Consider the following 27,234-nt stretch of genomic DNA (forward strand, 5'->3'; position numbering starts at 1 on the left):
AACAGCCCCCAAGAGGCTCTCGAGGCCTCTTTTCTTGTCTAGCCCTTGGGCCTGACGAAGCAGTTCCAGTGTCTCAGCCAAGAGACACCAGAACATTCTCTTTATTCAGTGGGTCCTCTTGCCTGTCTCTGGACCTTCTCCAGGAAGGGGCAGGGGTGGCTGGATCAGGGGACCCGCTACAGGGTGAGGAAGAGTCTGATTGTTCCACAATTGAGATAGTAACCCACAGGGTCAGGGATGGGACAGGACGAATACTCTTTGGTAGGCTGGGGATGGGGACAGGATGGGGACGGGGAAGGCTCATCTCTGGAGAGCCCTGGGGTGATGCCACCAGGTTCTCCTTCATGGAGGCCTGGGCTAGGACAGAATGAGGGTGTATGGGGACCCAGGCCAGGCCTGACCCACTGGGCTTAAGTCCCTCCTCCCCATGGAGATCGGAAATGGAAACATCTTTGGCCTCAAGGCCAAGATCTCCAGGGCAAGAGTGGCCCTTGGGAGTATGTGCACCTTCTGTAAGATAATGGCCCTTCAGACAGTGGCAGTCTGACCATGTGCTATCAGCCTTCTGTTTCGAGGCCCAGCAACCAAGTTCCGGTGCTCTTTCCCCACAGGACTCTTTATGCAACCCTTTCTGATTTGGGGAGCTGTCCTCGAGCCTGCCTTGACACTGATCATCCATCCTCCCCAAGCCAGGTGACTATAGAGGATTCAGCCATCTCTCTAAGCTCTCTGCCCACATCTCTCCACTCCCCTCCCTTTCCCTCCCCTCCCCTCCCCTCCCCTCCCCTCCTCTCCTCTGCTCTCCTCTCCTCTCCTCTCCTCTCTTCTCCCTCTTCCCTATCTCCACTCTCTCTCACCACTCATTCTGTACCCCATTACTACCCCCTCATTGCTTAGGGTGGTGGAGCACAGCTTAACTGGGGCCCCGACCTAGCCACGACTGTGCGCTCCTCATCTCCCAGCCTGGCACTTGCCTGTGGTGGCCCCACATGGGGCAAGGTGTGCTGAGTGGGAGGAGGGCAACTGCACCGTCTGCCATTGCCTGTAGGGGTATGGGCAGGAGGGAATTAAGGATCGTGGCAACAAAAGGAATGCGGAGGGGGGAAAGAGCTTCTCCCCTCTGTGCCCCCCAACATTCCCTGCAGGGCCAAGGCTGGGTGAGCAGCCTCCTTCCCTAGGGTCAGGGCTCTCAGCAGGAGTGGGTACTTCCAGCCCCCACTCCCCCCCCTTTTTTTTGCTAAGCCCCATAGATGGGGACCTGAGGGGGGGCACCTGCTGCTCCTGCCGTTTTGTCCCGGATGAGTTTTGCAGCTCCCTGGGGCCCTCTGGCCGTTCTGTTGGAGCTGCTTTTGGGGTGGGGGTAGGTTGGGGGTGATGTGTGGCCCCCCATGTCCCCCCGCCCCCCACCTGGTCCTATACCTCCCACGGGAGGAGCCCCTCCCCCTCCACCTGGGGGGCTGGAGCTGATGTCAGTGTGTGGTGGAGGTCTGTCCTCCCTCCCTGCTGTCACTCTTCCCGAGTCAGGCCCTCATCTAGGGCAGGCAGTGCCTCCAGCCCCAGTCCTCCACCACCCTGGCTGCTGGAGAAGGACACCATGGTATGGAGGAGCATGAGAACAAGGACATAGAGCCGGATCCTGCTGGGGCTGAGGCGGGAGCCCCCAGAGACCGGCAGCAGGGAGGGCTTGTGGCTGATGTGGCCTGGGGGGTCATGGCGGGGGTGGTAGTGGTGGTACTGTTGGTGGTAGTGGTGGAAATAGGAGTGGTGGAATTGCTGGTGGTGGGTTTTGGGGGCCTCAGTCTCCTTGAACTTCTTCTTCTCCGACTCACAGGAGACCCACTGCACGTCACAGCACTTGGTTTCCGGTCGCTTTGGCGAAGTATCCAGCAACCCTGCCAATGGATAAGGAAGGTGCGGTGGGGTGCTAAGGGGACAGATGGCTTTCCTAGAGAGGAGATTTTCAAAGCTGCGGCTGCTCTGGTATCCTTGGCCCAGTCTCCTTTCCCCCTGCCCCTTAGCGCCTTCCCTTTCTGGATACTTCTCTCCCAGGGATTCCAGACAGTTTCTCGGGCATGTGGCGGATAGAGATGGCCCCTGTGCTCTTTGCCCCTCTTCCACTCGGCCCTGTGCCAAACTGGGGACCTCGCTGCCCACTCTTCAAGGCACTAACCTGCTTCTAATCTGACTTCCCTGTTGTCCTCCCTGCTCCCACACCCCCAGGCTGGTGCCTGCCCTGGGCCCCCAGCCTCCTCCCTCCTCCGCAGTGCTCTGCCTTTACCTGTACAGATAAAGCCCGGAAGCCCTCCGTACACCATTTCCTCATTGTCAGGGAGTATAAAGGGGCACCGGGTCTGCACCTCCAGGCAGTACTGCTTGCAGGGCACCCAGCGCTGGCATTCCCGCTGGGTCACGCTGAAGTATTCGGAGCACAGCCAGGCCTTGTAGACCGCCTGTGGGGAGAGGAAAGAGCATCAGCCCAGGCACCAGCCCCTTCCTACCTCAAAAGAGAGGGATGAAGGAGGGGGTGTACTTGCCCACCCACCCAACGCCAGGATCCAGGGGGCGGGGGAGAAGAAGTGTGTGGGTCAAGACCTCTACATCCTACTGGAAAATCTCCCATCTCATAGCCCAAAGTCCCAAGGCCCCTAATCTGCAGTCCTCCAAGACTTACATTTTTTTTCCCCCATTGGTAAAATCACAAAATTACTCCTATGTCAGAGCTGGAAGGGGTCTTACGGATCATCCCATCCAACCCTACTAGTTTAGTTGGCCCAAGGAGGTATCCTGACTTGCCTGGAGTCACTTATAATGAGGTAGATTTCAGTTCTGTTCAATTCCACAAATGCTTCTTCGGCCAATGGTGTAAGATTTCTAACTTCAAGAAAGCGATGGAAAAAATAATCCTTGCCCTTCCTCCTTAGGGTGTTATGTGGATCAGATAATAAGACACATGAGAAAATGTTTTGTAAACTCTGAAGTGCAACACAAATGTGAGGGGTTAGTTTTAATGAAAACAGGAATCTGCCTTACCAGGCACCACATGTGTTTTCAAGCTCTACTTAACCCAAGCTCTGTCCTGTTGGCTTCAGCCCTGGTGTGGGGTAGATAGCACGTTTCATTTGGAAACGTTCCTTTGCAGTTTCACTTTACAGTATACTTCCTGTTCCTCATCTCGCCCACTCCTACCAGGCACTGGGTCCTAGCTGAGGTTCCCTGCTCTATACTCTTTGGCTATCATCAAGCCCAGACTTTCTCCCCAGTAACACTGCTGACATTTTGGACTGGATAATTCTTTTTTTTTAATTTTTAAAGGGGCGCCTGGGTGGCTCAGTTGGTTAAGCACCCACCTGCAGCTCAGGTCATGATCCCGGGGTCCTGGGATCAAGCCCCATGTTTGGCTCCCTGCTCAGCGGAGAGCCTGCTTCTCCCTCTCCCTCTGCCCTTCCTTCCTGCTCGAGTTCTCTCTCTCTCTCAAATAAATAAAACCTTAAAATTTTTTTAAATCAACTAATTAATTAAATTGAAGTATAGTTGACATACAATGTTACATTGGCTTCAGGTGTACAACATAGTGATTCAACAACTCTATGCTATAATCCCCACAAGCATAGCTACCATCTGTCCCCATACAACACTATTATAATACCATTGACTTTAATTCCTGTGTTGTGCCTTTTACTCCTGTGACTTATCCGTCCCATGACTGGAAGCCTGTACTTCCCAGTCCCCTTCACTCATTTTACCCATCCCTCCATCCCCTCCCCTCTGGCAACTTTGTTCCCTGTATTTCTAGGTCTGATTTTGCTTTTTGTTTCTTATTCATTTGTTTTGCTTTTTAGATTCCACATATAAGTGAACTCATATGTATTTGTCTTTCTCAGTCTGACTTATTTCAGTTTGCACAATACCCTCTAGGTCCATCCATGTTGTCTCAAATGGCACAATCCCATTTTTTTATGACTTTTATTTTCATTCTTTTATATTCCATTACACACACACACACACACACACACACACACACACACACACACCATATCTTCTTTATCCATTTATCTAGCAATAGACACTTGGGTTGCTTCCATATCTTGGCTATTGTACATAATGCTGCTATAAACATAGGGGTGCATATATCTTTTTGAATGAATTAGTGTTTTTATTTTCTTTCGGTAAATACCCATGGACTGGATACTTCTTTGTAGTGGGAACTGTCCTGTGCACTATAGGATATTAAGTGACATTTCTTGACTCTGCCCAGTAGTTGCCAGTCATATCCCCCTCCCATTTTTGTGATAACCAAAAAATGTCTCTGGCCATTGTCAAATGTCCCGGGGTTGGGGGGAGGTCAGAATCATCCCCCATTGAGAACCACTGATCTAGCTCTTTGCTACTGAAAGTGTGGACCTGGACCAGCAGCATCAGCATCACCTAGGAGCTTGTGAGAAGCGCAGAATCCCAGGCCCTGCCCCAGACCTGCCGTGTCAGCGCATGCATTTTAACAGGATGCCCAGGCAACTCTCGCCTATGAGGTTAGCCCTGCCCACATCCTCCTCATATCTTCAGGGACACCTTGTTGCTTCTCACAGCAAAGGTTCTTAGATTTCAATGGGCCTCAGAATCCCCTGGGGTGCTTGTTAAATAGGCAGATTAGCTCCCTCCAGTTCAGCTTCAAGAGGACTGAGGTGGGCTTAGGAATCTGCATTTTGAACAAGAGCCCTGGTCATTGTGCTGCTGGAAGCCTTTCAATCACACTGTGAACAACATGGACAGAGCTTCTTACGAATAACTTCACCGTGGACGAGAACTTTCACAATGTATCCCCACAGCAGGCTTTTCCAAAGCAGGGGGTGGTGACGGGTGGTGCTGGTGGGTGGTAGTGGGTTGTAGTGCAAATCAACCCCCTGAAGAACAAAGTGTTGCCTGGTGCTTTGATATCTCACTGGAATCTCACATTTAACATGCTCTAAATCTTACAATGAAGTTCTTCATTTTTTTTTTACTCCAAACCTGCCCTCACTTCCAAGTTTCGACCATTTCAATGAAGTGCCATGGCCAACTACCCAAGTATTAAGCCAGAAACCTAGGGGTCAGCCTTCACTCCTCTCTTTCTGTGCATCCCCACATGCAGTCCATCAGAGAGGCATGACAATTCTTCCTCTACTTCCAAACTTTCTGCAGGCCACTATTATCTGTCACCTATACAAGAGTCTCCTCTTTGGCTTCCCCACCTCTACTCTTCATCTTTCCAATCCACTGTTCACACAGGAGTAAGAGTGATCTCAAAACACCACCAGATCATATTACTCCCTTGCTTCAACCCCTTCAATGCATTTAGAATAAAATCCAAACTTTTGACCACGGACTTCAAGCCCTTGCATAACTTGACTCCCATCTGTCTCTCCAAACTCATTTCCTATCTCTCCCTTCAAGCTCGTCATACTCCACATGTACACACATAGGTTTTCTTTCTTTTCCTTGAACATACCCTACTTCTTCCTACCACAGGACCTTGGCTCATACTGTCCTCTTGCCTTGGAATGCTCTCCCCCCACTTTTTAGCATGGCTAGGTCCTTCTCGTCTTTCAGGCCTCAGTTCAAATGTCACCTCCTCAGAGATGGTCTCCCTGACCCCTCTAGTTAGAGGATGCCTTCTCATTTAGAGGATGCCTTCTCATTACTCCCTCTTTTTCTTAAGTGTTTCTTCACCACAAGTATGACTTTGTTTGCATCCTCAGTCAACCTCACTAAAATGTGCGATGCATGAGAGCAGACATGGTTTGTCTTATTGACCATTGTGTACTCGGCACAATATAACATAAAAAATGTCTGCTGATTTAGTGAACAGGACAAGTAAATGAGGACATGTCCCTACTCTCAGAGAAATGCCAGTTTCATAGTTAGATGCATCTAATTTGAATCTATGGCGTATGATCTATAATGTAGGAGAGGTAAACCACTGGCCATTGAAGGGAAGCAAATAGAAAAGCTGGGGAAGATTTAAGCGAGAAGATAATAGTTGAGCTAGAACTCAAGGTAGGATTTTAGACGGGATGGGTAGAGATGAGACCAAAGGGCATTCCAGGCTGAGGCAACAGCTTACGTGGAAGTGTGGAGGTAAGTAAATTCATGGCGTGCTAAAAGAACAGAGAGTTTTGTATGAATGGAATTAGAAGAGAACCAATCTGTGGATGGACATTTAAGTTATTTCCAAGTTCTCACTATTATAAACAATGCTTTGGTGAATATCTTCATACACATGTCTCTTGCACACCTGTGTTAAATTTTACTTATACAAGCCCTGAAAAGTGAAATTACTGGGATAAAATGTATGTGCAAAGGAATGAGAAGAGAATGAAAGGAGGGTGTAAGAGATCAAGTGAAGGTAAGAGGCAGGGTAAGAGAGAGGTGGACAGGCAAGAGGGGGGCTAAGGGGTAGAAGAGAGTGGCAGTGGGGTAAGAGTGTACAAGGGAGGAGTGTGTAAGAAAGAGAGAGTGAGAAAGAGGAGGGAGTTGGAGGGTAAGAAATGGTGGTGATGGCGGTAGACCTGAAGAGAAAGAGCAGAGGAATAAGAGATGGAGGGTAAGGGAGGTAAAGGGATGCAGTGAGGGTGAGAGAAGATGAAGAGTAAGGAAGAGCTGGGGGATAAAAGGGTAGGGACATCAGAGGGAGTAAGAGAGGGTTTGTGAAGACGAGGGGCAAGAAAGAGGAAGTCACAAAGATGAGGGTAAGAGTGAGCAGGGGAATTAAAGTGGGTGAGGAAGATGAGGATATAAAAAAGCAGGGATGAGATGATGGATAAGAGAACAGAAGGAAGGTAGAAGAAATAAAAGCAAGGCAAGAAAGAGAAGGAGATGCCTAGAGCTAAGGCGCCCAGTGCCTCAGAGAACCCCCTCCATCTTTTGGAACCCAGAGTGCCAAGGTGAGGCTCTGTCCACAGCCATTGCTCCAATCTCAGCAGCCTGGACCCAGGGTCCTCCTCAATCCTCACCCCAAAGTGTGTGGAATCCCTCCCTCTTCCACCGACTGGGTTCAGAGGTCCCTGTAGGATTCTCCCTGGGCTCTTCCAGTTCAATATTCTTGCTCCTATGAGAGAAGGCCCAATTGGAGTTGCAGCCCTCCTCCCAGGCAACTGTGATTGGCCTAATAACAGCCTATGGTGGCTGGGCACTCATCTGTATGCTCTGGGAGAGAGGGAGGGAGAGAGGGAGGCAGGGGTTGGGAGAGGGGTGGCCTGACAGTAGGAATGTGGCCTTTCCCCTTAAGTAGAAGACCCTCCCTCAAGCCCCATACCCCCTAGCCTGGGTCACCATGACAACAAGTGGGTGAGCAGATTGCCTGAGGAGGACACCAGGCCTGTGGGTGGTTAGGCAGGAACAGGCAACGAGTTAATGAGGGGAATGGAGGAAAAGCGAAAAAGGGGTGAGAGGTAATCCAATTTCCTGGCCTCACAGAGGGCCAGCTGAGGCCACTGCTGGCTCACCTGCTTCAGCGGTGGCCTGGGGTCCTTCTCAAGTGAAAAGTCTGTCTCTCAGGGCTACCATCTGGGCAGCAAGCCTGTCAGTCTCTGCAGCCCTTCTCCCTTATCCGGCCTAAGTAGCTTGCCCCGACCAATCAGTGTGAGGACTGAGCCAGAGGGCACCGGGTTGTTTGGGCAGTCACAGGGGGCGGCCTGAATACTCATCCATAACGATGGGGAAGAGCCAGGAGAGCCAGGGTTAGGGAAGCTGTGGGGCTTGCTGGAGGTGGGGCATGTAAGGAAAAGGAAGAAATGTCTCAGAACCAGACAACAGTCCATTGGGAGACCCTTGGAGATCTCTTGCTCTAGTCTCTCAACTCTGGCTGCATATTAGAATTGCTGAGAGAGTCTTTAAAAAATGCACTCCAGACCAACAAAGTCAGATTCCTTGTGGGTGGGACCCACACATACGTAGTTTTTCAAAACGCCCTAGGTAATTATAATAGGCAGAGAACTATCAGCTTAGCACCTCTACTTGCATTTTATAGATGAGGCCCAGAAAAGGGGGAATGACTTGTCTATAGTCACATAAAATAATGGCAGAGGGAGAAACCTGAAACCGGGTTTCTTGGCTCCAACTCCATGGTTCTTCTTACTGGACAATCCTACCAATGACTCTGAATTCCACACTCAGGGGCAGGGCACACAAAGGCATGCACAGGGGAGGTTAGCTGAGAACCAGGCTGGCTCTGGGCTTTCAGGCTCTTCAAACTCCAGCCTTGGCAGAAAAGCCTTCATCATGTGCTGTCCTCTAAGCTTAACCATCCTGGACCCTCCAGGTAGTGGCAGAGGATGGGTGGGGTTGGAAGACTTGACCTGGCAGTGCCTCCTTTTCCTACAGAACCCCCTTTCCCACCTCAGTCAGGCTACCGCTGGGTTCAATCAAGTTCTGGCTGCTGCAGCCAAGTTGCTATGGGAACTAGGAGGGGAAGGAAGCAGGGAGTAAGTAGAGGGAACACCAATTAACCCAAAAAGGAAGCTGGGAAGGCTATCCCACCCCTCCTCCCAACTGGGCCGCTAAGCTACTCTTGAAATGGGAGCAGGAAAGATAAGGGGGATCCCAAACCCTCCTGGGCTCTGCAGCTGCCAGTTTAGGGAGGACCAGGAGAACTTAGAAAGCCTTACCTTCCTGCTTCCTGGTTTGCAGCCCTGGCCAGGGCATCCTCATCCCTACACTCCTTTGGAAAGAAGTGTCTGACTTCTCCTGGCCCCCAGGATGCTGTGTGAATCCACACAAGTGAGTATGTACACACACAGCGCCCAAAGCCAAGAATCAGGGCCAGAGGGTTTAGAAAGAGGAGGCCATCCTGGACTCCTTGGTTTAAGAGCTGGAAAACCATCCAGAGAGGAGAGCTTCTGTTCTTGCCAACCAGAAAGTCGGCAGTTTCCTTCTCGGATTCCAACTTGCTAATGTCCCTAGGGCCTGTTTCCCCATCCAAATCCTCCCTACAGACCTTCTCTGTATGGCTGCTTGTTTTCTTAGTGTTCTCCTGGGACCCTTGGCCAGGAGCTGCAGCTGCAGAGCCTGTGGAGGCAGAACAACAATCTGGGCTGGACCTGGGGATGAAACCCACTGTCCACAGCACACAAGTAACCACCCCACCTCCATATTTTACCTAGGAGGAAACCGAGGCCCAGAAAAAGGGATTGGTTTAGCCAAGTCAGAGGCATGCAAGAATTCAGCTACAAAGCCAGGATTAAAACACGTATGCCTCTTTGCACCACATCCATCAGCACACCTAGAATTTTGTGAGGTTGTGAGGTACCTCCTTGGGCAGGGTCTGAAAAGAGCCACATGCTCCTATTCCTGATTCTGGGCTTTCAAAGAATTGGATCAGAACAGGGTAAGGTCAAAGTCGGTCTCCAGTTCAGGGAAAGGAGATCATGGACATAACTCTGGAGACAGCCGTAGTTCATTGGGATTGGCAGAGTCAGACTGGGATTAGGGGCATTACAGGGCAAATCCAGGTGGATGATATGGCTTTGCTTAAGTGGCTATAAAAATAAGCAACAGCTTTCCTGCTTCAGAGAATAAGCAGTCATGGGTCCAAGTGGCCTGGCCTGGCCTGAAGGAAAGGCAGGGGAGATGGCTGGAGAGGTGGGTAAGAACTTAAAGCCAGTGCAGTTCCAGAGGGACCTCGCACCTCGAAACTTCCCAGGCCATCTGCTTAAAGACCAATGGCTGGGGGGGCCTGGCTTGGCCAGGGGCAGTCTGGTCAGTGGAAAAGTGGTATTCCTAATGCAGGGGTGGCTCTTAAGGAGCATAGATGATCCGTATCAATCAGATGAGCAGAGGAGGCAGGTTCATGACCGCTCCAGAATGGAAAGGACTGTGAAAGTCATCACTCCACTTCCCTTTCTGCTGTTGGAATTTCCACTCCAACATCACTGCCAAGCGCTATTGTCTCAGGGCACTTACTCTCTCCTAGAGTAGCCCATCTCTTCAGACAACTCTAGCAGTTAAAGAAGTTCTTCCTTCTTTTGAGGTGAGATAATGCCTCTCTGTGGCTTTTTAGTCATGGCTCCTACTAGATCTACAGTCAGCTTCCTGTCCCCCTGGATAGCCCTGCAGTTATTTGTAAACTTCCCTGAGTCAGGTCTTCCCATTCATTTGTTCATGAAGTGATCACTTTCTGAACACCTTCTGAGTGTCTGGCACTGTGATGAGGGGATACATATGATAAAGATGAGTAAGATAAGGTCGCTAGCTTCAAGAAGAAGGACAACCATGTGAATCAATCATTATAAGTCACTGTGCTAAATGGTATGTCCTTGGTATAGTGCTAGCATAGAGGGAGGAGTGATCAACTGTGTTTTGAAGGCTGAGGATAGGAAAACATCTCCATGTGGAGGAGGCTTGAGTTGGGACTTGGAAAAAAATTAGTAGAAGTTCACTAGGTGGAATAGGGCAGGAGTAAGTGTACTTCAAGCAAAGGAATCAGCAGGTATAAAGGCCTGGAGGTGTGAAATAGTGCTGGGTTCAGACGCTGTAGGTAGTTTAGCTTAGTTAGAGGTTGCAAACGGGGGTGTAATGGGAGGTGAGGCTGCAGAGGAAGGCCATACCCATGTTATGATATGCTCGGGATGTTGAGGAGGAGGTGGGCTTCATCTTATAGGCAACTGAAAACCTTTAATGGGTTTTAAATAATTGCTTTTTAAAAGACCACTTATCACTTTTGTGGCTAACTTTTCAGGCTATGTCTTAAAGTGTGGACGATGGAGTATAGGCATCAAGACTGCAGGTAGGGTGACTAGTTAGGAAACTATTGCAATAATCTGAGTGAGAGATGATGGGGACCTCAACTAAGGCAGTAGCTGCACAATTAAGAAATGGAGAGAAGAGGCGGATGTGAGAAGAGGCGTCAAGGAGGTAGAATCAATAGGATAACTTATGGAGGTAGGGAATGAGAGAGAGGGAGGGGTCCAGGATGACTACCAGGTTTCTGGCTTGGGTGGCAGGATGAATAGTAGTTTCATTCATTAAGGAAGGGAAATCAGGAGGAAGAGTAGAATTGGGGGCAAAAAAGATGAATTCAGTTTTTGACCATATTGACTTTAAAGTATATGTGGGTCAGCTAGGTAGAAATGTCAAGGAGGCAGTTGGACATAATGGTCTGAGCTCAGAAGGAAGGTCTGGGCCAGAGATAAATCCCACCAAGGGATAAGGGTTAATCATTAGAAACATGGTAGGACTATACCTTCCCCTACCCTTTGAAGTTAGGCATGACCCTATGACTTACTTTGGCCAATGAAATGTGAATTGAAGTGATGTGGATCACTTTTCGGGAGAAGCTTTAAGAGTTGGTATATGATGTGGCACATTCTCTTCCCTCTGCTGCTGCCTGTGGAAGAAGTGTTGAAACGGACCCTCCACTAGCCTGGGTCTCTTGGTGACTATCGTGAACAGATGCTCCCTGCTGACCTGTTTTGGACATGTTTTGTGAGCAAAAATTAACTATTTGTTGTGTTAAGCTTCAGATGATTAGGAGTTGTGTGTTGCCGCAGCATAACCTAGCTCACCTGACTGATAAAGCAAGAGCAGAAGCCAAGGAAGTGGATGATATTGCCTAGGGAGAGCGAACACAAAGAGAAAAGGACCAACAGTGGATCCCTGGAAAACACTAACATTTAAGGGAAAGGTGGAGGAAGGGAATCTGATGAAGATCAGGGAGTGGCCTAAAAGATCAGAGCAGAACAGACAAGAGTAGCAATCTATAAACTGGGGGAGGAGAGAGTTTCCAAGAAGAGGAGTGGTCAGCAAATGAGGACTTAGAAACATGCTGGCAGTCTCATCATGGTGAGAACGGTTTCAGTGGAGCAGTGGGGGCAGAAACCAGACTGTAGCCAATTTAAAAGCCAATGTTAAAGAAGAAAAATGGAGGTAGCAATGTGTAGGCTACTCTTCTATGGAGCCAAACATTCCCAGTTTTTGTTTTTGTTTTTTTTTTTCCAATTATTTCATAGGATGTGGTTTCCAGTTCTCTCTTCTATCCCGGTTGTTCATATTCAGATGAGTTCCTATTTTTCTGTGTCCCTTGCAACAGAACCCAATTCCCAAACAAAGTTGATCAACACAGTCAAGTAGAAGTATCAGCCCTCCTGACCTGGAAGCTCTGTTTCTGTTAATGCAGCCTAAGACCACATTTGCTCTCTTGGGGACTGTGTGGTATTCTTCTGGTAATTCAACGGAGAGAGATGGAAAGAGATAAGGCCTGCCTGGAGTGTGGGATCAAAGGCACAGCCTAGATCAAAGTCCCTGCAAGGATCCCAAGCCTTCTGGTAAGACATCTGTATAAATTAAATCCTTGAGACTGTAGGCTCCCTGAGGACAGGGATTGTATCTTACTTATCTGTGCACCGGCCTTAGTGTCTAGTGTTTCACATGGAGCTAGGTATACACAAAACGTGCTCGCTAAGTACTTGAAATCTGAGCACTTGAAAATGAAGCTTCCAACAACTAGCCCAGATTGGAGTAAGGTGGAGAACTGCAAGAAAAAGATAGAAGTAATGGGTTATGTAATGTCAATGTATTTGCATGAATTTTATAGCTTCGATGGGGAAATTGAGATGTATTAGCAGAAAGTCATAGAGAACTAAGCAAAAAAGGGGCAAATATTAACTCCAGGAAAACAAGTTGACCAAGGAAGGAAATGTAATCCAGTATTCTACATGACTCAGCTGTGAACAATATTTATAGTCCTAAGAATGTAAAAATGGAATACTGTTAAAATCAGAAATTGTGATATGCCAATATTGGATGTATGAAGGGAGGGGAAGTGTGTGTGCACATATGGTGCTGCTGGTAGTAAGAGAGCTAAATCCTCCTCTAATAAAATAAAGTCAATAGATATTTAAAACAAAAAACTCAAGAAACTGTAGTATTGGCATGCCATTTTGAAATGCGGGGGTAAATATCAGAAGAAACAGCAAAGAGATTTGGAAATATTTAACTCTGAAGAGTGAGGCTCAGGGGTTGAGCAGAAGGCTTCTGTTTTAATTATAAGCATTGAGATCTATATTTATCATTTGAAAGCCATTAAATTATATATATGTATTATATATATAATTCACACACATACACACACACTGATATTTAAAACAGACAAGTCAAGAAATAGCAGTATTGGCATACCATTAGAAATGTGGAGATAAATATCAGAAGAAAAACATAAGAGAATTTCAAGTGTTTGATTCTGAAGAGCGAGTGTACATATGTAGCTTATACAGGTTTCTTAAAATTATGGACATGTAATACTTTGATAAAATGAAAATGAAACAAAAAGATAAATTTACCTGCATCCATGACCCTCAAAAACAATAAAACAGAATGTCTAAGACTTAATCTGACCAAACTCACCAGACTCAGCCCCAAAGCCCCAGGCCCTGCACTGCCCAGTCCTGGATCATCTACTCCATCACCACTGCCTGGGCCATGGGCTTGGGCCAGGTCAGCTTAACAGGCCAACAGAACTAATGAGTGGTCCTATAGCCAAAGAGAGGACCTAACATGAGAGGACAGGAGCTTTGGGGGCTTCTGTGCCCAATGGCTGTGCAGGCCACCACAGGAATGATGCCAGCATGACAGTGACAGACATAGCTTCCTTTGAGCTGCACTCAGACATGTGCAGCATAAAATTCCACTGCCCCCTCCCAGACACAGCTGTCTGCCACACACTGCTAGCCCTGGGCCCAGGCCCAGAAAGCAATCTCTAGCCTTCCACAGGGATCATTGTGAAACCAGCTCCCTGACCCTGCCTTACCTCCTTCCCCAAATGCAGTACCTTGATAGACAGATGAGAGGCTGGGGAGAACAGAGACCTGATAAAAGGATCTGTCAGCCGTGCTTGGTCTCTAGGGATGAGGTGAATCAAGGCTTTGGAGTCCTTCCATCTCTGCCTCTTTCTTCCCCCACCTAAGCATGTCTTTGTGCCCTCACTCACTAGAATCTCTCCAGTTGCCTTCTGGCTCCCAACCTCCCACTCCCACGCCAGACACTTCACCGCCTGCTCCCAAATTACCTTTCCCTTCTCCTAAGCAGTCCATCCCAGTGTTGTCAATCTCAATTGGGTATTCAACAGTCACTTCGATGAAGCACATCTAATTAAGGTGAGAATACTGGCTGCCATTTACTAAGTACTTGCTATATGCCAGCCTCTGTTCTAAGCAACTGACATTTATTAACTCATTGAATCCTCGTAACCACCCCCTGAGGTGGAGCCATATTTGTGGATGACAACAGGAAGGACCAGAGAGTTTACATAACTTGCCCAAGGCCACAGAGCCAGTAATAATAATGACGGCTACCATTTCGTGAGCAATTTCCATCCCACAGGTACTGTAGTCTTTTTCTCCCCCCATAGGTACTATAGTCTTAAGAGGTTAGCATGTTGTATGTCATTTAAGCATCACAATGAATGACCCTATTTCTTAATTTCAAATGTGAAGACAGTGAGGTTCCAAGAGAGTGAAAGAACATGTTCAAGGTCTCAACAACTATTTTATGGAGAAGACAGATTTCAAAACCAGATTTACCTGGACTTCAGTGCCCAAGCTCTTATATGCGTATTGCCCCTTGGCTGGTCTCTCCATTTCACTGTTACCACTGAAGGATTTAGCTCATTACTCAAACAAATCTTTTTGATGGACTTTCAATTCAGGTAAGTTGGGGAGAGATTTCTAGGACTAGATGGGAGAGTGGTTTTCTACCATCAGTGTATTCAGCCCATTTCTTATATGAGTAAGGTTTTCTTTGTAAGGGGATGTGGGGAGAAGAACCTTTGGGTATTAGGGACTACACATGACCATTTCCACTCTCCCGTCAAAGCACTCCCTTCCCACTTTCCTCTACACACACACAGACACACACCCTGGGAGATGGAGATGTCAAAAAGAGGCAACTACAGCTTTGTTTCCTCCAAACCCACCAGCTTCCTACCCAGAGCTAAAGACTCGCTATTTCTGCTTTAATCTTTGGCAACTGGCGAAGGGAGGGCAGTTGTCTCCCTGTGGAAAGGCTTTCTTGCCTTTGGACACTAGCTCTCCTGTTCCGGGTCCTATCATTTAGGGGCTTCTGGAAATGCCTTGCCCTGGAAGACTCCAGTGCAAGAGTCCATTCCTTCAGAAAGGCCTCAGGGCACTCTACCTAACGGCTCCTACCCAGCATGCCCGAGAAATGTCTGCGTTGCCAAGCCTTTGCTCGAGTCAGATGGAGAGTCAGCTAGAGCAGGGTTCCGATTCTGGCCCTGCCAGAGGCTAGCTTTGTGAACTCGGACAAGTCACCCGTAAGGAGGCGGGGACTCAGCCACTAATTTGCTAGGTGGCTATGAGCAGAGGATTCTCCCTCTCTGGGCCTCAATGTGGATCCAAGAAGGTGGTCCCTAGGGAGGCAGCATGTGTGACAGGGTCAAACATCTTTAAACTCCACCCTGTGGTCAAATCCCAGGTCTGCTCTTACCAGTTATGAGACCTCAGGCAAGTGACTTAAATTCCCTGATCTCCATTTTCCTCACCTGCAAAATGGAGATAATAAAGGCACCTATCCTCACCTCTCTATAAATTATGTCTGTAAAGCAACTAGCACAAAGCTTTACCTATAGTTCAATTGCACTGGCATAGATTGGGTAGTACCACTGCCTTCTGGCAATCAAATCCCTGGATTTGACCTGGATTCAAATCCCAGCTCCAACTCTTACTAGCTGAATGACCCTGAGCTAGTTACTTAACCTCTCTGAACCTCTCTTCTCCTATGTAAAATGGGGATAAATATTTTTTGCACTTCACAAGGCAGACGTAAGAATTAAGGAGGGTCTGGGATAGTTCTTTTCTTTCTCATTCCTTCCTTTCAGCTCTAAGATTGAAATAACAAATGAGAAAAATAACTGCCACAAATGTGATCAGAAAAAGGTTAAAGTCATTAATACCTATGAAAGAGTACATAAAAATCAATAAAAACCACAAGACACAAACAGACAATTCACAAAACGGGCAATACAAAGGGCCTATAAACAAGAAAAACAAATTTTTGACCTAAGGAATGCAAATTAAAAGTCAATGCTATACCATTTTTCAACCCCAAATTAGAAAAGTTTTAAAAATGTGGTACTCAATGCTGGGAAAGGGTGGTAAATTAGTCCCACGCTTTTGGTGAAGGTATACACTAGAATAATCCTTGTGGAAAGAAATTTGGTAAGAAAGAAATTTGTATGTCAAGAGCCTTGAAGAGGTTAATACTCTTTGAATCTGTTAGACGAGTCCCAAATGTTCATCCTGCGGAATTAATGTTTATGCTCCCATTTGTATGCAAAACAAAGGAAAGAAAAAGTCATTGTGTGTGCAAATGTTTATGTAAGCTCAGAGAGAGGGGCGGAAGGATGCACACCAAATTGTTAACATCAGCGACCTCAGGGCAGTGGCATTGGGAGGATTATTAATGTTTTCTTTGTAAACCTCTGTATTGTTAGATTTTGGTGCAATGAGCGTGCATTATTTTGTGGTTTGAGGAACTCGGCAAAGTAGAGAAATAAGAAAAATATGATTGAGATAACATTTATTAAAAAAAGGAATCATAGATCTGACAGATTTATGAACAAAGATATTCATCACAGCATTAACTATAATAGTAGAAGTTGGAAGTAAAGTAAATATCTCACATAGGGGACTACTTAAATAAATTGCACAATATTCATGTGATAGAATATTGTACACTCCTCAAGACTGATGTTTTTGAATATTTAATTACATGGAAAGAGACTCGGTATAACTTTAACAATAACTGAAAAAGAGCAGGGTAAAAAAAAAACTGTATGATTTCAAGTATGTAAAGATAGATAGTCATATCTTTTAGGGTGGCTCTTATCAACATGGAAAATAGTAAGTGTTGGGAAGGATGTGGAGAAACTAAGAACACTTGCACATGGCTGATAAGAATGTAGAATGGTACAGCCGCCGTGGAAAACAGCGTGGTGGTTCCTCAAAAAGTTAAACGTAGAATTACCAAGTGATCCAGCAAGTCCGCATCTAGGTATGTACCTCAAACAATTGAAAGCAAGGATTCAAACCGATACTTGTATCCCAAAGTCCGTAACGACATCACTCACAATAGACAAAAGGTGAAAGGAAATGAAATCATATGTCCACACAAAAACTTGTCCATGAATGTCCAGAGCAGCTTTATTTGTAATTGCCCCAAGGTGGAAATAACCCAAGTGTCCATAGAGATGAATGGATAAACAAAATATGGTATATCCAGACAATAAAATAACTATTCGACCATAAAAAAGAATGAAGTGTTGATACAGGCTACAACATGGATGAACCTTGAGAACATGACTTTAAATGAAATAAGCCAGACACAAAAGGACAAGTAGTGCATGATTCCACGGAGATGAGGTTCCTAGACGAGTCAAATTCATAGAGAGAGAATGTAGGATAGAAGTTACCAGGGGCCGGGGGAGGGAGGAATGCAGAGTTATCGTTTAATGGGTACAGAGTTTCTGCTTAGGAGAATAAAAACCTCTTAGAAATGGATGGTGGTGATGATTATACAACATTGCAAGGGTATTTCATGCCATTGAACCATACACTGAAAAGTTGTTAAAATGGCAAATTTCATGTTATGTTTATTTTACTATAATGAAAAAACTAGAAAGATATATATAGGGGCGCCTGGATTGCTCAGTCGGTTAAGTGTCCGACTCTTGATTTCAGCTCAGGTCGTGGTCTCAGGGTCCTGGGATGGAGCCCCGTGTCTGGCTCCACACTCAGCAGGGAGTCTGCTTGGGATTCTCTCTCTCCCTCTCCCTCTGCCTTTTCCCCACTCTCACTCTCTCTCTTTTTCTCCTTCTGAAATAAATAAAATTTAAAAAAAAGATATGCCTTTTTGTGACATATGTAGATGTATATTTATATATGCCACAAAAAGACACATTAAGAGTGTCTCTGGGATCTTTTACCTGTTATACTTCTATTTTCCAGAATTTCTCAAAGACCATTTTTTTTTTTTTTGTAATTGGAAAAAAGGGTGTTTTTAAAAAGATTCTGTGTCTACAGTTCTGGAGGATTGGCTCGGTTGGAAGTTCTAGTTGAGTTGAACACTAAGCAGATATGTTCGCCTTTCACAGATCTGCCAGGTCGCCAGGCTATCCAAATAATCCAATAAACTTATAGGAAATAATGGTAACGCCTACCACCATGCCCTGTCCCTCGGCAGGCAGGCAGAACTTGGTGAGTTGGCACTTCCTTCTACTCCCAAGAGAAGCCTAGCCATCCCAGGCCAGAGCTCACCAAAACAGTGGCGTGGGAAGTGGGTGTCCAAAGCTCAGCCCAGGCGTCAGCAGGCTCTGGGGTGACAAGATCTCACTGTTTCCACTACCAGCTCTCCCAGCAGGTGCTGGGTGGGGCTCAGGCCTGCACTAGGCCTGCCTAGGAGGACCTCCTCCCCTCCTGCACTGGTTGGTCTTTCCAGCGGATGAGGCCTCAAATAGAACAGTTCTTTCCCTCCAGGCAGGGGGAGCCCGGCTCCTCCCACCTCTTGTGTAGAGCCTGCAGACAAAGGAGGCAGCAAACATGTCCCTTCCTGGTACCCATCCTCTGTCACTGTCCCAAGAGGATACTGGTGACTGTCACTGGGTCTCAAGGACAAGAGACTGGGGTGCTGAACAAAGAGGCTGTTGGTGGGTCACCCCACTTTGCACCTGAGCCACTCCAGGGGGCCCCAAGCTGCCAGGAGGCCTTGCTGGACCTCCTCTGAGGTCAGGGTGGCCTTGCAGCCCAGTCTCTCGGTCGCCAGCTGGGCATTGCTTCCGACAGCTGGAGGAGATCATTAACATTTCCTTTGTGCATGTGTGCTCTGGGGAGAGAGCAGACAGACCTGATTTTGTATCCCAGTCCCCCCACCTTTTGGCTACGTGGCATGGGTGGGTCACTGGCCCTCACTGAGCCTCAGCTGTCTCATTTGCAAAGTGGGGATAATGATAGTTCCTGCCTGCTGGGATGATTGGATTTAAATGAGTCTATCGACACATAGAAAGTCCCTGTAGTCTCGCAGGCACTCAAAAGCTTGCAGTTTTCTTTCCCCCTTTCCCTTTTTCACCCCTTTCTTCTTGGGTGCCAGTCTGCCTAGCCTTCTAGCCCAGAGACCTGTGGCCCAGGTTCCAGCTCCCTTCTCCAGGATCCATTTGAGCAGGAGCTTTGGTCCTGGCAGCCCCTGTCACTCTGTAGTAACTCCTTCCCTCCCCAGGGCCAGCTGCACCCCGCCTGTGCCCTTGCACTCCCCTCTAAGCACCTACCTGGCTCAAGGTGTCAAAAATTCAGGCTTTTCTGAACCTCCTCTTACCAGGGGCCTCTTATGCCTAGGGAGAAAAGTCTGATCCAGCATCCCTGGCCACCCGCACACACTCTGGTCTAAGTGCCTGTAACCACAGGAGCACAACATACCCATTTCCCGGAGACCTCCCAGGTCAGCATCAGACAAAGGTGCTCCTGGAAGCCCGTATTTGTCTAGACCCCTCGGAAGCTGCCCCTGGCTTTCCAGCAAACACCTGCAGCTGCAATCTGCCCGCGGCTGAGACATGAGCTAAGGCGGTGGTGGGGGGTAGGTTTGATGGCCGGTCTGCATGGCCACATAGCAGGTAAACAGCCTCAGAGGGTGGGAACACAAAAGAACTGCCCCAAGGGAGAAGATTTTCTAGGGCAAACTCCCACCCTTGAGCCTGAGATGTCCTCCTACATCCCCACCTACACACGAAGGGGCGGGGGTGCCCTTTCCATGAGGTACCAGTGCCTGGGGAGGAGGCGACACGCACCCATAGGACTTAGAAGCGCCCTCTTGGGCTTGGGAGGTGTTCAGAGATCTCTGACCCTCCTTTATTCTCAGCCCCGCCCACTGTCTTCCCTTTCCTCACCCCTCCCCCCGCCCCCACACTGCCTCCACTGTGTTCAGCAGACTCTTCCAGCCAGACCATAAGACTAGGTGGGAGGCTGCTGGGCTCCCTTCCTCCACCTAGCTCCCCCCACCCCCACCTTCAGGAGATACCAGTGTATCCTTCCTGGAGGTTCCCGTTGCTATGGTGACTATAGTAGTCAGGCACCAGCATGTGGGAAGGATGGGAAGTAGCCATGAAGAAGACTGTGTGTCTATGCGAGTGTGTGTCTGTGTCTAAGTGTGTGTGCATGCACACATACACATGTCCACCCTGAGCAGGGAGGGGAGAAGGCAGGGAGGACACAAAAGCCGAAAGGGAGAGAGGGAGGGAGGGAAGGGACAGAAGAGGGGACCAGAAGACGGAAGGGGAGGCAGAAGGCACGGGGATAAGGGAGGTGAAGTGTGAATGGGGTGTGAGAGATGCAAGGGGTGAGGGGGCACAGAGGTTATTGGGCGGGAGGCCAGAAGAAGGGAAAGGCATGGGGTAAAAGTTGGGAGGGGTGTGTGGTAGAGGTGGGTGATGAGGGGAGCGGGGTGGGATGGGAGATGGGGTGAGGGGCTGGAGGTAACTGTTGGGAGAAGTGGGGGGTTGGAGGAGTGTAGGGGTGAGCATTAGCAAGTGAGGTGTGGGGTGTGGTTTGGGAAGGGTCTAGGGCAATCTTCTAAGAGATCACAAAGGTTGTGGGGCCACTGGAATGTGGATGGGGGTGCTGGGTGTGGGCTAAAATTTGGGAAGACTATGGGGGGTGGGGGTGGGTCAGGATGGGGGTGAGGTGGTCTGGAGAGGTGTGGGCAGCATGAGGTCACTTTCCCCCTCCCACGTTTAATCCACCGTATCCTTGGCTGACCTATACACATTGCCTCTTCTCTGTCCCCGTCTCTTCCCAGAAGCCCAATGCTCACATTCTTGGGCAATGAGCTTCTGTGGATTTAGAGGCTCCTCCCCAGGGGAGACTTTGCCATGGTTCCCAGGAGGCCACGTCTTGACTGCCTCCCCCTTCCTCCCAACCCCACCCCCGCCCCAGCCCCAGCATGGACCAGGGCACCCTCTTTGACCATGAGAACCCTGGGTCGGGGAGGCCGACTGTGGGCCTCTACTCCCGGCCTGCGAGCTTGGGTGACAACAGGCACCACTGCCAACTTAGAGCATGTGCCCTCTGCCCAGTGACCTGAGCTCCCTGCTCTCAGCATCAGTGTTAGCCCAGGAGTCCAGCTTGGCAGGAAAGCTGTGGCAGGTGGGAGGAGAAAGGAAGGCAGTGAGGCAGAAACAGCTGCTAGCCGGAGTGGAGGCAGAGCAAGGCCCCAGCGGGTACGGGCGGAAGGTGAGGCGCTGGCTCCGGCAGTCCCCCCTCCTCTGTGTGGAGGTGTCAGGCCCCCCCGCCAGCCCTTCCCATCCAATGCCACCGTTCAGGGAGCAGGCTCGGCTCTCGGGCCTAAACCCTGCGCTGAAACAGACCTCAGAGGTCACCTGTCCAACTCCTCCCATAACCTGGAGTTAGAGTTGTCTCCACAGCATTTCCTCCAAGGGGCTGCCTGAGTCAGGCCAGCCGTTGGCCGGGATCGGGAGCTCACTTCCTCCTAGGGTAGTCTGTTCCCTCTTTGGAAGGAAAAAAGCTGCTAACTGAGCCACTCCGATGTGCCAGGCCTAGGTACTGTGCAGACTTGTCATTATTAATGACCTCACAGGGCTGTTATGATGAATTAGCTCCAGTTTACAGATGAGAAAAGTGAGGCTCAGGGAGTTGAAGTCTCTAGCTCAAGGTCACATGGGGGGGGTGCGGAATAGATAAAAGAGCTGGGTCTGACCCCAGGACTTTCGAACTACGAAGTCCATATGGGGCTCAGCAGGACATGCTTCTTCTGCACCATGACAACTCTTCTGGGGTTTGAAGTCAGAGACCACATCCTCCTGAGTCTCCTCTTCTCCAGGCGAAACAGCTCCTTCAGCTCTGTCCAGGAGAACCTGGGTTCCAGCCTCCTCCCCACCTGCTCAGTGTGAGAGCCAGAATGGAACGCACAGTCTGCCAGGTGGGTTCGGGCCTGTCCAGAGCAGAGTAGAACTGTCACATCCTTCCTTGGCACCAACCTTTACTTCTGTGGCCCTATGGCCGGTAAGAGAGTGAACTGTCCTTCTCTTGGGCTTCTAGCCCTTCTTGGATCAGAACTATGAGAGAAGAAGCCAGGGTTTTGTTTTCATTTCCACCACTCCCCGTAGTCACACTGTCCTAAATTTTGAGTCAAAGAGGGGCAGAGGTGGGGGAAGAGGGGATGGGAACCAGGCAGGGGCACAGCAGGGCTGGGAGGATGGAGGGCTGTGTGTGTGTTGGGGGGGAGGGGGAGGTGGGTGTCGGGCAGGGCTGGGAAGGAGGGCCAAGGGGAAGGGGAGGTGAGGGTTTCGGGGCTGTCGGGGCCCGGGCCCGGGTGGAGCTCTGGCCTGGGGGTGGGAGAGGCCAGGGTGGGGATGGGCATGGGCCTGCCTAAGTTAACATCCCCTGCCGTGTGAGAGGAAGTCAGTCACACATTAAGGAAATGTTGCAGCTGGTACTAAATTGGGAGGTGTCACAAGCAGCAGTGAGGACAGGTAGGATTCGTGGGGCCCTGCATGGCCCAAAACAGGGGCGGCACTGCCAAGGGAGAGAACAGGGTTTCTGGAGCTGCCCAGGACCGATCTGACTGAGACACTCAGGACAGGGCCCCAGGGATGGGGGTCACCTGGGCCTGGAGCAGAGCCTCCAAGCTTGGTTTCCAGAAGTCAGAGGAAGCCTCCTCATCCTGGCCTGGGCTATGGGCTCTCCACCCGGGAGAAGCTTTGAGGATGAGGCGTCATCTGCAAGTGATCCCTTCTGGGGGAGAGGCTAGACAGGAGAGGGCTTGGAGCCTGGGGGCAGGCATGGGAATGGGCAAAAAGGACTGGGATAGAGGTGGAGTGGTGGGGTGAAGGGGGAGGGGCTGCAGGTAGGAGCAGAGCAGGGCTGCCTTGTCCCTCGGTGCCCATAATACGGCTGGGATCCAGAGTCCTGTGGGCCTAGGCCTCAGCTGAGGGAGTGAGCGCTGGAGAGGAGAGGGAGACCCCCCAGGAGGAGGCAGGCACTGGCCTCCTCCCAGCACGGGCAGCAAGAGAGCAGGCGGAGTTGACTTGAGAGGGAGAGCAAGAGAGGGACAGCGACAGTGGCAAGGAGACAAAGGAGAGCAGGGAGGGCCCTGGCCAGGGGGGGACTTGATGGGAGGCTATGGCAAAAGCATGCCTCCGCTCCTCGGCAGAACATGCAGGCTGGAGGCCTGGCACTCCTGCTTGTCGGCTAAGCGGCCTCAGGGCAAACGGCTTGATCCCCCTCCCTGCACCTCAGTTTCCTCATCTGTAAAATGGGGATAACGGTGCTGGTATTGCCATCCTCCCTGGGCAGTTGTGATCTCGAAAGATCTGTGAGAGAGGTTAAGACCCTAAGCATAACGTCAATGTCCGGTGTCATATTATTACTGCAAAACGCTATCAGCTATCTCTTCCCACTGAAGTCTCACAGAAGCCTCAGGATGTGGGCAGAGCAAGGATTATGGGTCCCGTGTTAGAAATGAGGAAATGGAAGCTTAGGGAAGTGAAGTGACGCGCCCAAGGTCACACTGCTAACAAGTGGTAGAGGTGATGAGGCCTCCTGCATTCAAGACATCAGTTGTCTTTCTCCTCCATCAAAGTACTTGGTGAAAATAATTAATACGGGGGGTTATTATTTAGTGTGGGACCAGACAGAGCTTGGAGCCAACTACAACGTGGGAAAAGAAACCCATGGGCAAGTTGTGGTGTGGTCTCTCAGTCATCCTGGTGGCTGAAGGGAAGGAAAATGACTGGGGCCGCGGGACTGGAAGGAGGGCCACAGAAAGAGACATCCTTTATTCTCTCTGCTGTGGACCACATCCCCTCTGCTCTCCCTGAGTGTGTATCTGTGACTGACATCGAGAGTGTGTGTGGGTCTCTCTCTATGACAAAATGTGTCCTTCTTCATGTGACAGTTCTTCCGCCTGCCTGTGTGTCTCTGGCATCGTAGGGAGATAGGCGTGTGTGTGACAGGGTGTCTGCCTCACTGGCACTGTTTGTGGGTGTGACGACCTCTCTCTATCTCTGCATGACTTTGCCTGGGGTGGTGGTGGTGCTGTATGGCAGTGTGTGTTTGTCTATCTGTCTGTACACCTTTAAGAAGTGGAATATCTCATTTGGTAGTGTGAGTGAGGCAGTGAGTCAGCTGAGGCTGAGGGAGGCGGGAGGGAGACTGCTAGGTTACGAGAACAGGAAAAAGGAGAATGAGAAAGTGAAGTCAGGAGCAAGGAGCTACCCCTTTCCTCCCCAATCCCCTGCCCAAATCCTTAAGGAGCCCACCGAGAGCGTGGCACCCTGAAGAAGTCCACAGGGGGCACGTTCGTTGGAAAGGGGCACTTGCTGCCCCTCCCCAAGGCCTCAGAGGGAGACAAGCTAGGATAGGAGTCACTGTCTCCCTCTCCACCTCTCAGCCCCCCTGGTTCCAGGGTGAGGGAGGCCACCACCCCACCTGGTCTCCTCCTCACTTGACCCTTTGACCTTGCTAGTCTCTTTTCTCCCAACAGCAGGCCACCTGGCCAAGCTGAGCAAACAGAGCAGTGGCACCACATCCCAAATGTTTACAGCCGCCATGCACCTATTGTCCAGAATGACCCTGCCGAGGGTCAAGAAGTTTCTCCATACCCGGCTCTGCCCTAGGCAGGCCCGTTCTGCAGTGGCCTCCCCTCTCCTCTGGATGCCTGTCCCCGGCAGCCAGACAGCCAGCTTTCCCTCCACCGCTACCCCAGTGTGCTGGGAAGGCACTGGGAGTTTTGTAATGCAGCAACCCCCAGTGGCCCTCCCACGAGCCGCTTTGCCCTGTCCCCCAACTCCTTTTATCAGAGAAGAGGGGCTGGCAGTTTCCCTCCTTGGAAGAAGACAGGCACCCCTGGGCTCCACCTCAGGTCATATAAGGTCAATAGAGCCGAGTGCCCCATCAGCAGGAATGCCTCTCCTCTCACCCACTGGCAGGGGCCAAAGGGTGAGGGTTAGGTTGCCAAATATTTTTCCTTCCCCCTCTGGCCTTCCGCCGGCACCAGTCAGTCCCAGGACTTTCAATGCCGGCTCCGGAAAGGAAGGGGGCACCGCTGGCTGAGGATGGAGACTTGGGGGTTGCCATATCCCTCTTTCCACCCCTTTGTCCGTGACCCCTCCCTCCTCATGCGGGGGCGGGGCACCAGGAAGCCCCAGTCCGAAGGTGCCCAAACCCCGGATTAATAGAAGTTGGCCGGGTGGTTAACTGACCTGAATCCCTGCGGCACCCCTCTCTGGGGGAGGGTCCCAAGGTAGCACTCCTAGTGCCCTACCGTGAACGGTGGGGGTGATGGGAGGAGGTGAGGTGGATAGAGGGAGGCAGACCTCTTTTCTCTCCGGGTCCCACCGCCACCGCTCCCGCCGCCGCCGAGGGAGGTGTTGTGCCCGCGGACGCCAGTCCCTACCTTACAGCCTTTCGTGCAGGACCGGATTGAGTACTCTTCTGCCTGTAAGTATTTATGCAGCACGAGGTCGAACTCGTCATATTTTTCCTGAGCATGTCGGTCGAGCCGCTGGTACGCCTCGATACAGTTGCTACACACCTCCCAGGCCCCGGAGCCCGGGCTGGCCACCACGGCCAGCAGGTCCCCCAGCAGGGTGTCCAGGCTGCAGTCCAGGCTGTCGGGGCGGTCCATGCCCAGCAGCAAGTCCCAGACCGTGTAGGTGTCGCAAAAGGAGAGAGTGAAGTTCCGAAAGTGGCCTTTGAGCAAGTTTTTTTTGGCGGAGGGGAACTCGGCCGGGGCACGGGAAGGGGAGTCAGGGGGCCGCAGTGGGGGGGCTGGGGTAGTCGGTTCAAAAAGTCTCTGCAAAGATTGCAATTTGGTGCAAGCTGCGTCCAGCCCCGTGGGCTCTGGGACGCCACCGCAATCCGGCCTGGGACCGGCAGCGGGGGCGGCTTTGGTCAGGTTGCTGTATTGGGGGCCGCAGGTGCCCGGGGGCGCGCTGGGCTCGCCGGGCGGCGGCGGCGGCAGGGGCAGCACCGCGCGAGGAGGCATCGGCTGCCGCTCCCGGCCGGTCCCCCAGGGCGGCCGCATGGCGCTGCTCAGCTCCCTGGCCCGGGGCCGGGCCCCCGCGCACAGCCACAGATGGTCAGCGAGCAGCACGGTGAAGAAGAGCAGGGACGCCAGGGACAGTCGCCATCGCTGCGCCCGCTCAGAGTCAGCGCAAGGTTTGTCGCTCGGCCTGGGAGCCCAGCAGCAGCAGCAGCAGCAGATAGTCAGCGCGGCGGCGTCTTTCCCGGGCCACATCCAAGCGCCCCTGAACATATTTCAGGGGGGTCCGGGCTGGAGGGATCAAGCAGGCGCGAGGCCGGACGGCCGTCACGGGCGGGCGAGCGGGCTGCGCGCCGCTCCGCGCTCCTCCGCGCCGTCCAGGCTCTACCTCGGGGGCTGCATGGTGAGGCAGGCAGGCCGGCCGGCCCGGGGCCCCGCTCAGGCCAGAGTCGCGGGGTGCTCTCGTGCCGTCCCCGCGCTCCTCCCGCGCTCCCTCGCTCGCAGCCCGGGCGCCGCCGCCCGGCCCGCTAGGCACTGCCCGGCGTCCCGGCGGGGGGCGGTGCGGGGCACTGGGGCGGTGGCGGCTGCGGCGGCGGCGCCGCACTCCTCATAGTGTCGGGCCCCTCAGCTGCCCTCGGCTCCGCGCCACTCCACTCCGCGCCGGCGGCCGCCCGGCTCGCACTCTGTTCTGGCCGTCTCGGCTCGGCGCAGCTCTGCGCCCCTCAGCGCCGCCGTGCGGGCCCGGCCACCGCGCTCCGCTCGCTCGCCCCGCGCCGCGCCGCTCCCGCCCGCCCGTCAGCCCGCCCGCCTGCTGCCTGCTCCGCGCCGCTCCCTGCCTCGCTCGCGCCCTCCTAGGCCCGCCGGCCGGCCCGCTGCCCGGCCCTTCGGGCTTCGCTCGCGCTCTGGCCGTTCGCCCGGGCCGGTCCCGGGCCGGCTCCGCTCCGGCCCCGCGCCTGCTGCTCCCGGAGTTCCGGCTCGGGCGGGCCACCTGGCTCCCGGCGGCGCCACAGGCGCCGGACGCCGACACGGGGCTTCACTTAGTGCGCCTCTCGCTTCCGTCTCCCGTTAGCACCGCTGTGGCGGCCGCCGAGCCGCACGGCCCCGTGGCTCCCGCTGGCCATGCCCCCTCAGTCTGTCGCCATCTTCCGCTGTGCGGAGAACACCTTGAGAGCCCGTGTGCGAGTGTGTTTGGGGGGGAGCGGGGCG

At 51.4% G+C, this 27,234-nt stretch overlaps 1 protein-coding gene across 1 annotated transcript; it reads right to left on the reverse strand.

The window, feature by feature from the left end:
- Positions 1–797: 797 nt before the first annotated feature.
- Positions 798–27,234, reverse strand: NALF2 (NALCN channel auxiliary factor 2). The gene is made up of 3 exons (XM_036108838.2): positions 25,441–27,234; positions 2,279–2,450; positions 798–1,892 (listed from the first exon to the last, which is right to left on the reverse strand). The coding sequence occupies exons 1-3, from the start codon at positions 26,299–26,301 to the stop codon at positions 1,507–1,509; spliced, it is 1,419 nt and encodes a 472-aa protein (XP_035964731.1). The 5' UTR covers positions 26,302–27,234; the 3' UTR covers positions 798–1,506.

The sequence above is a fragment of the Halichoerus grypus genome, chromosome X (genome assembly GCF_964656455.1).
Source record: "Halichoerus grypus chromosome X, mHalGry1.hap1.1, whole genome shotgun sequence".
Lineage (NCBI taxonomy): Eukaryota > Metazoa > Chordata > Mammalia > Carnivora > Phocidae > Halichoerus > Halichoerus grypus.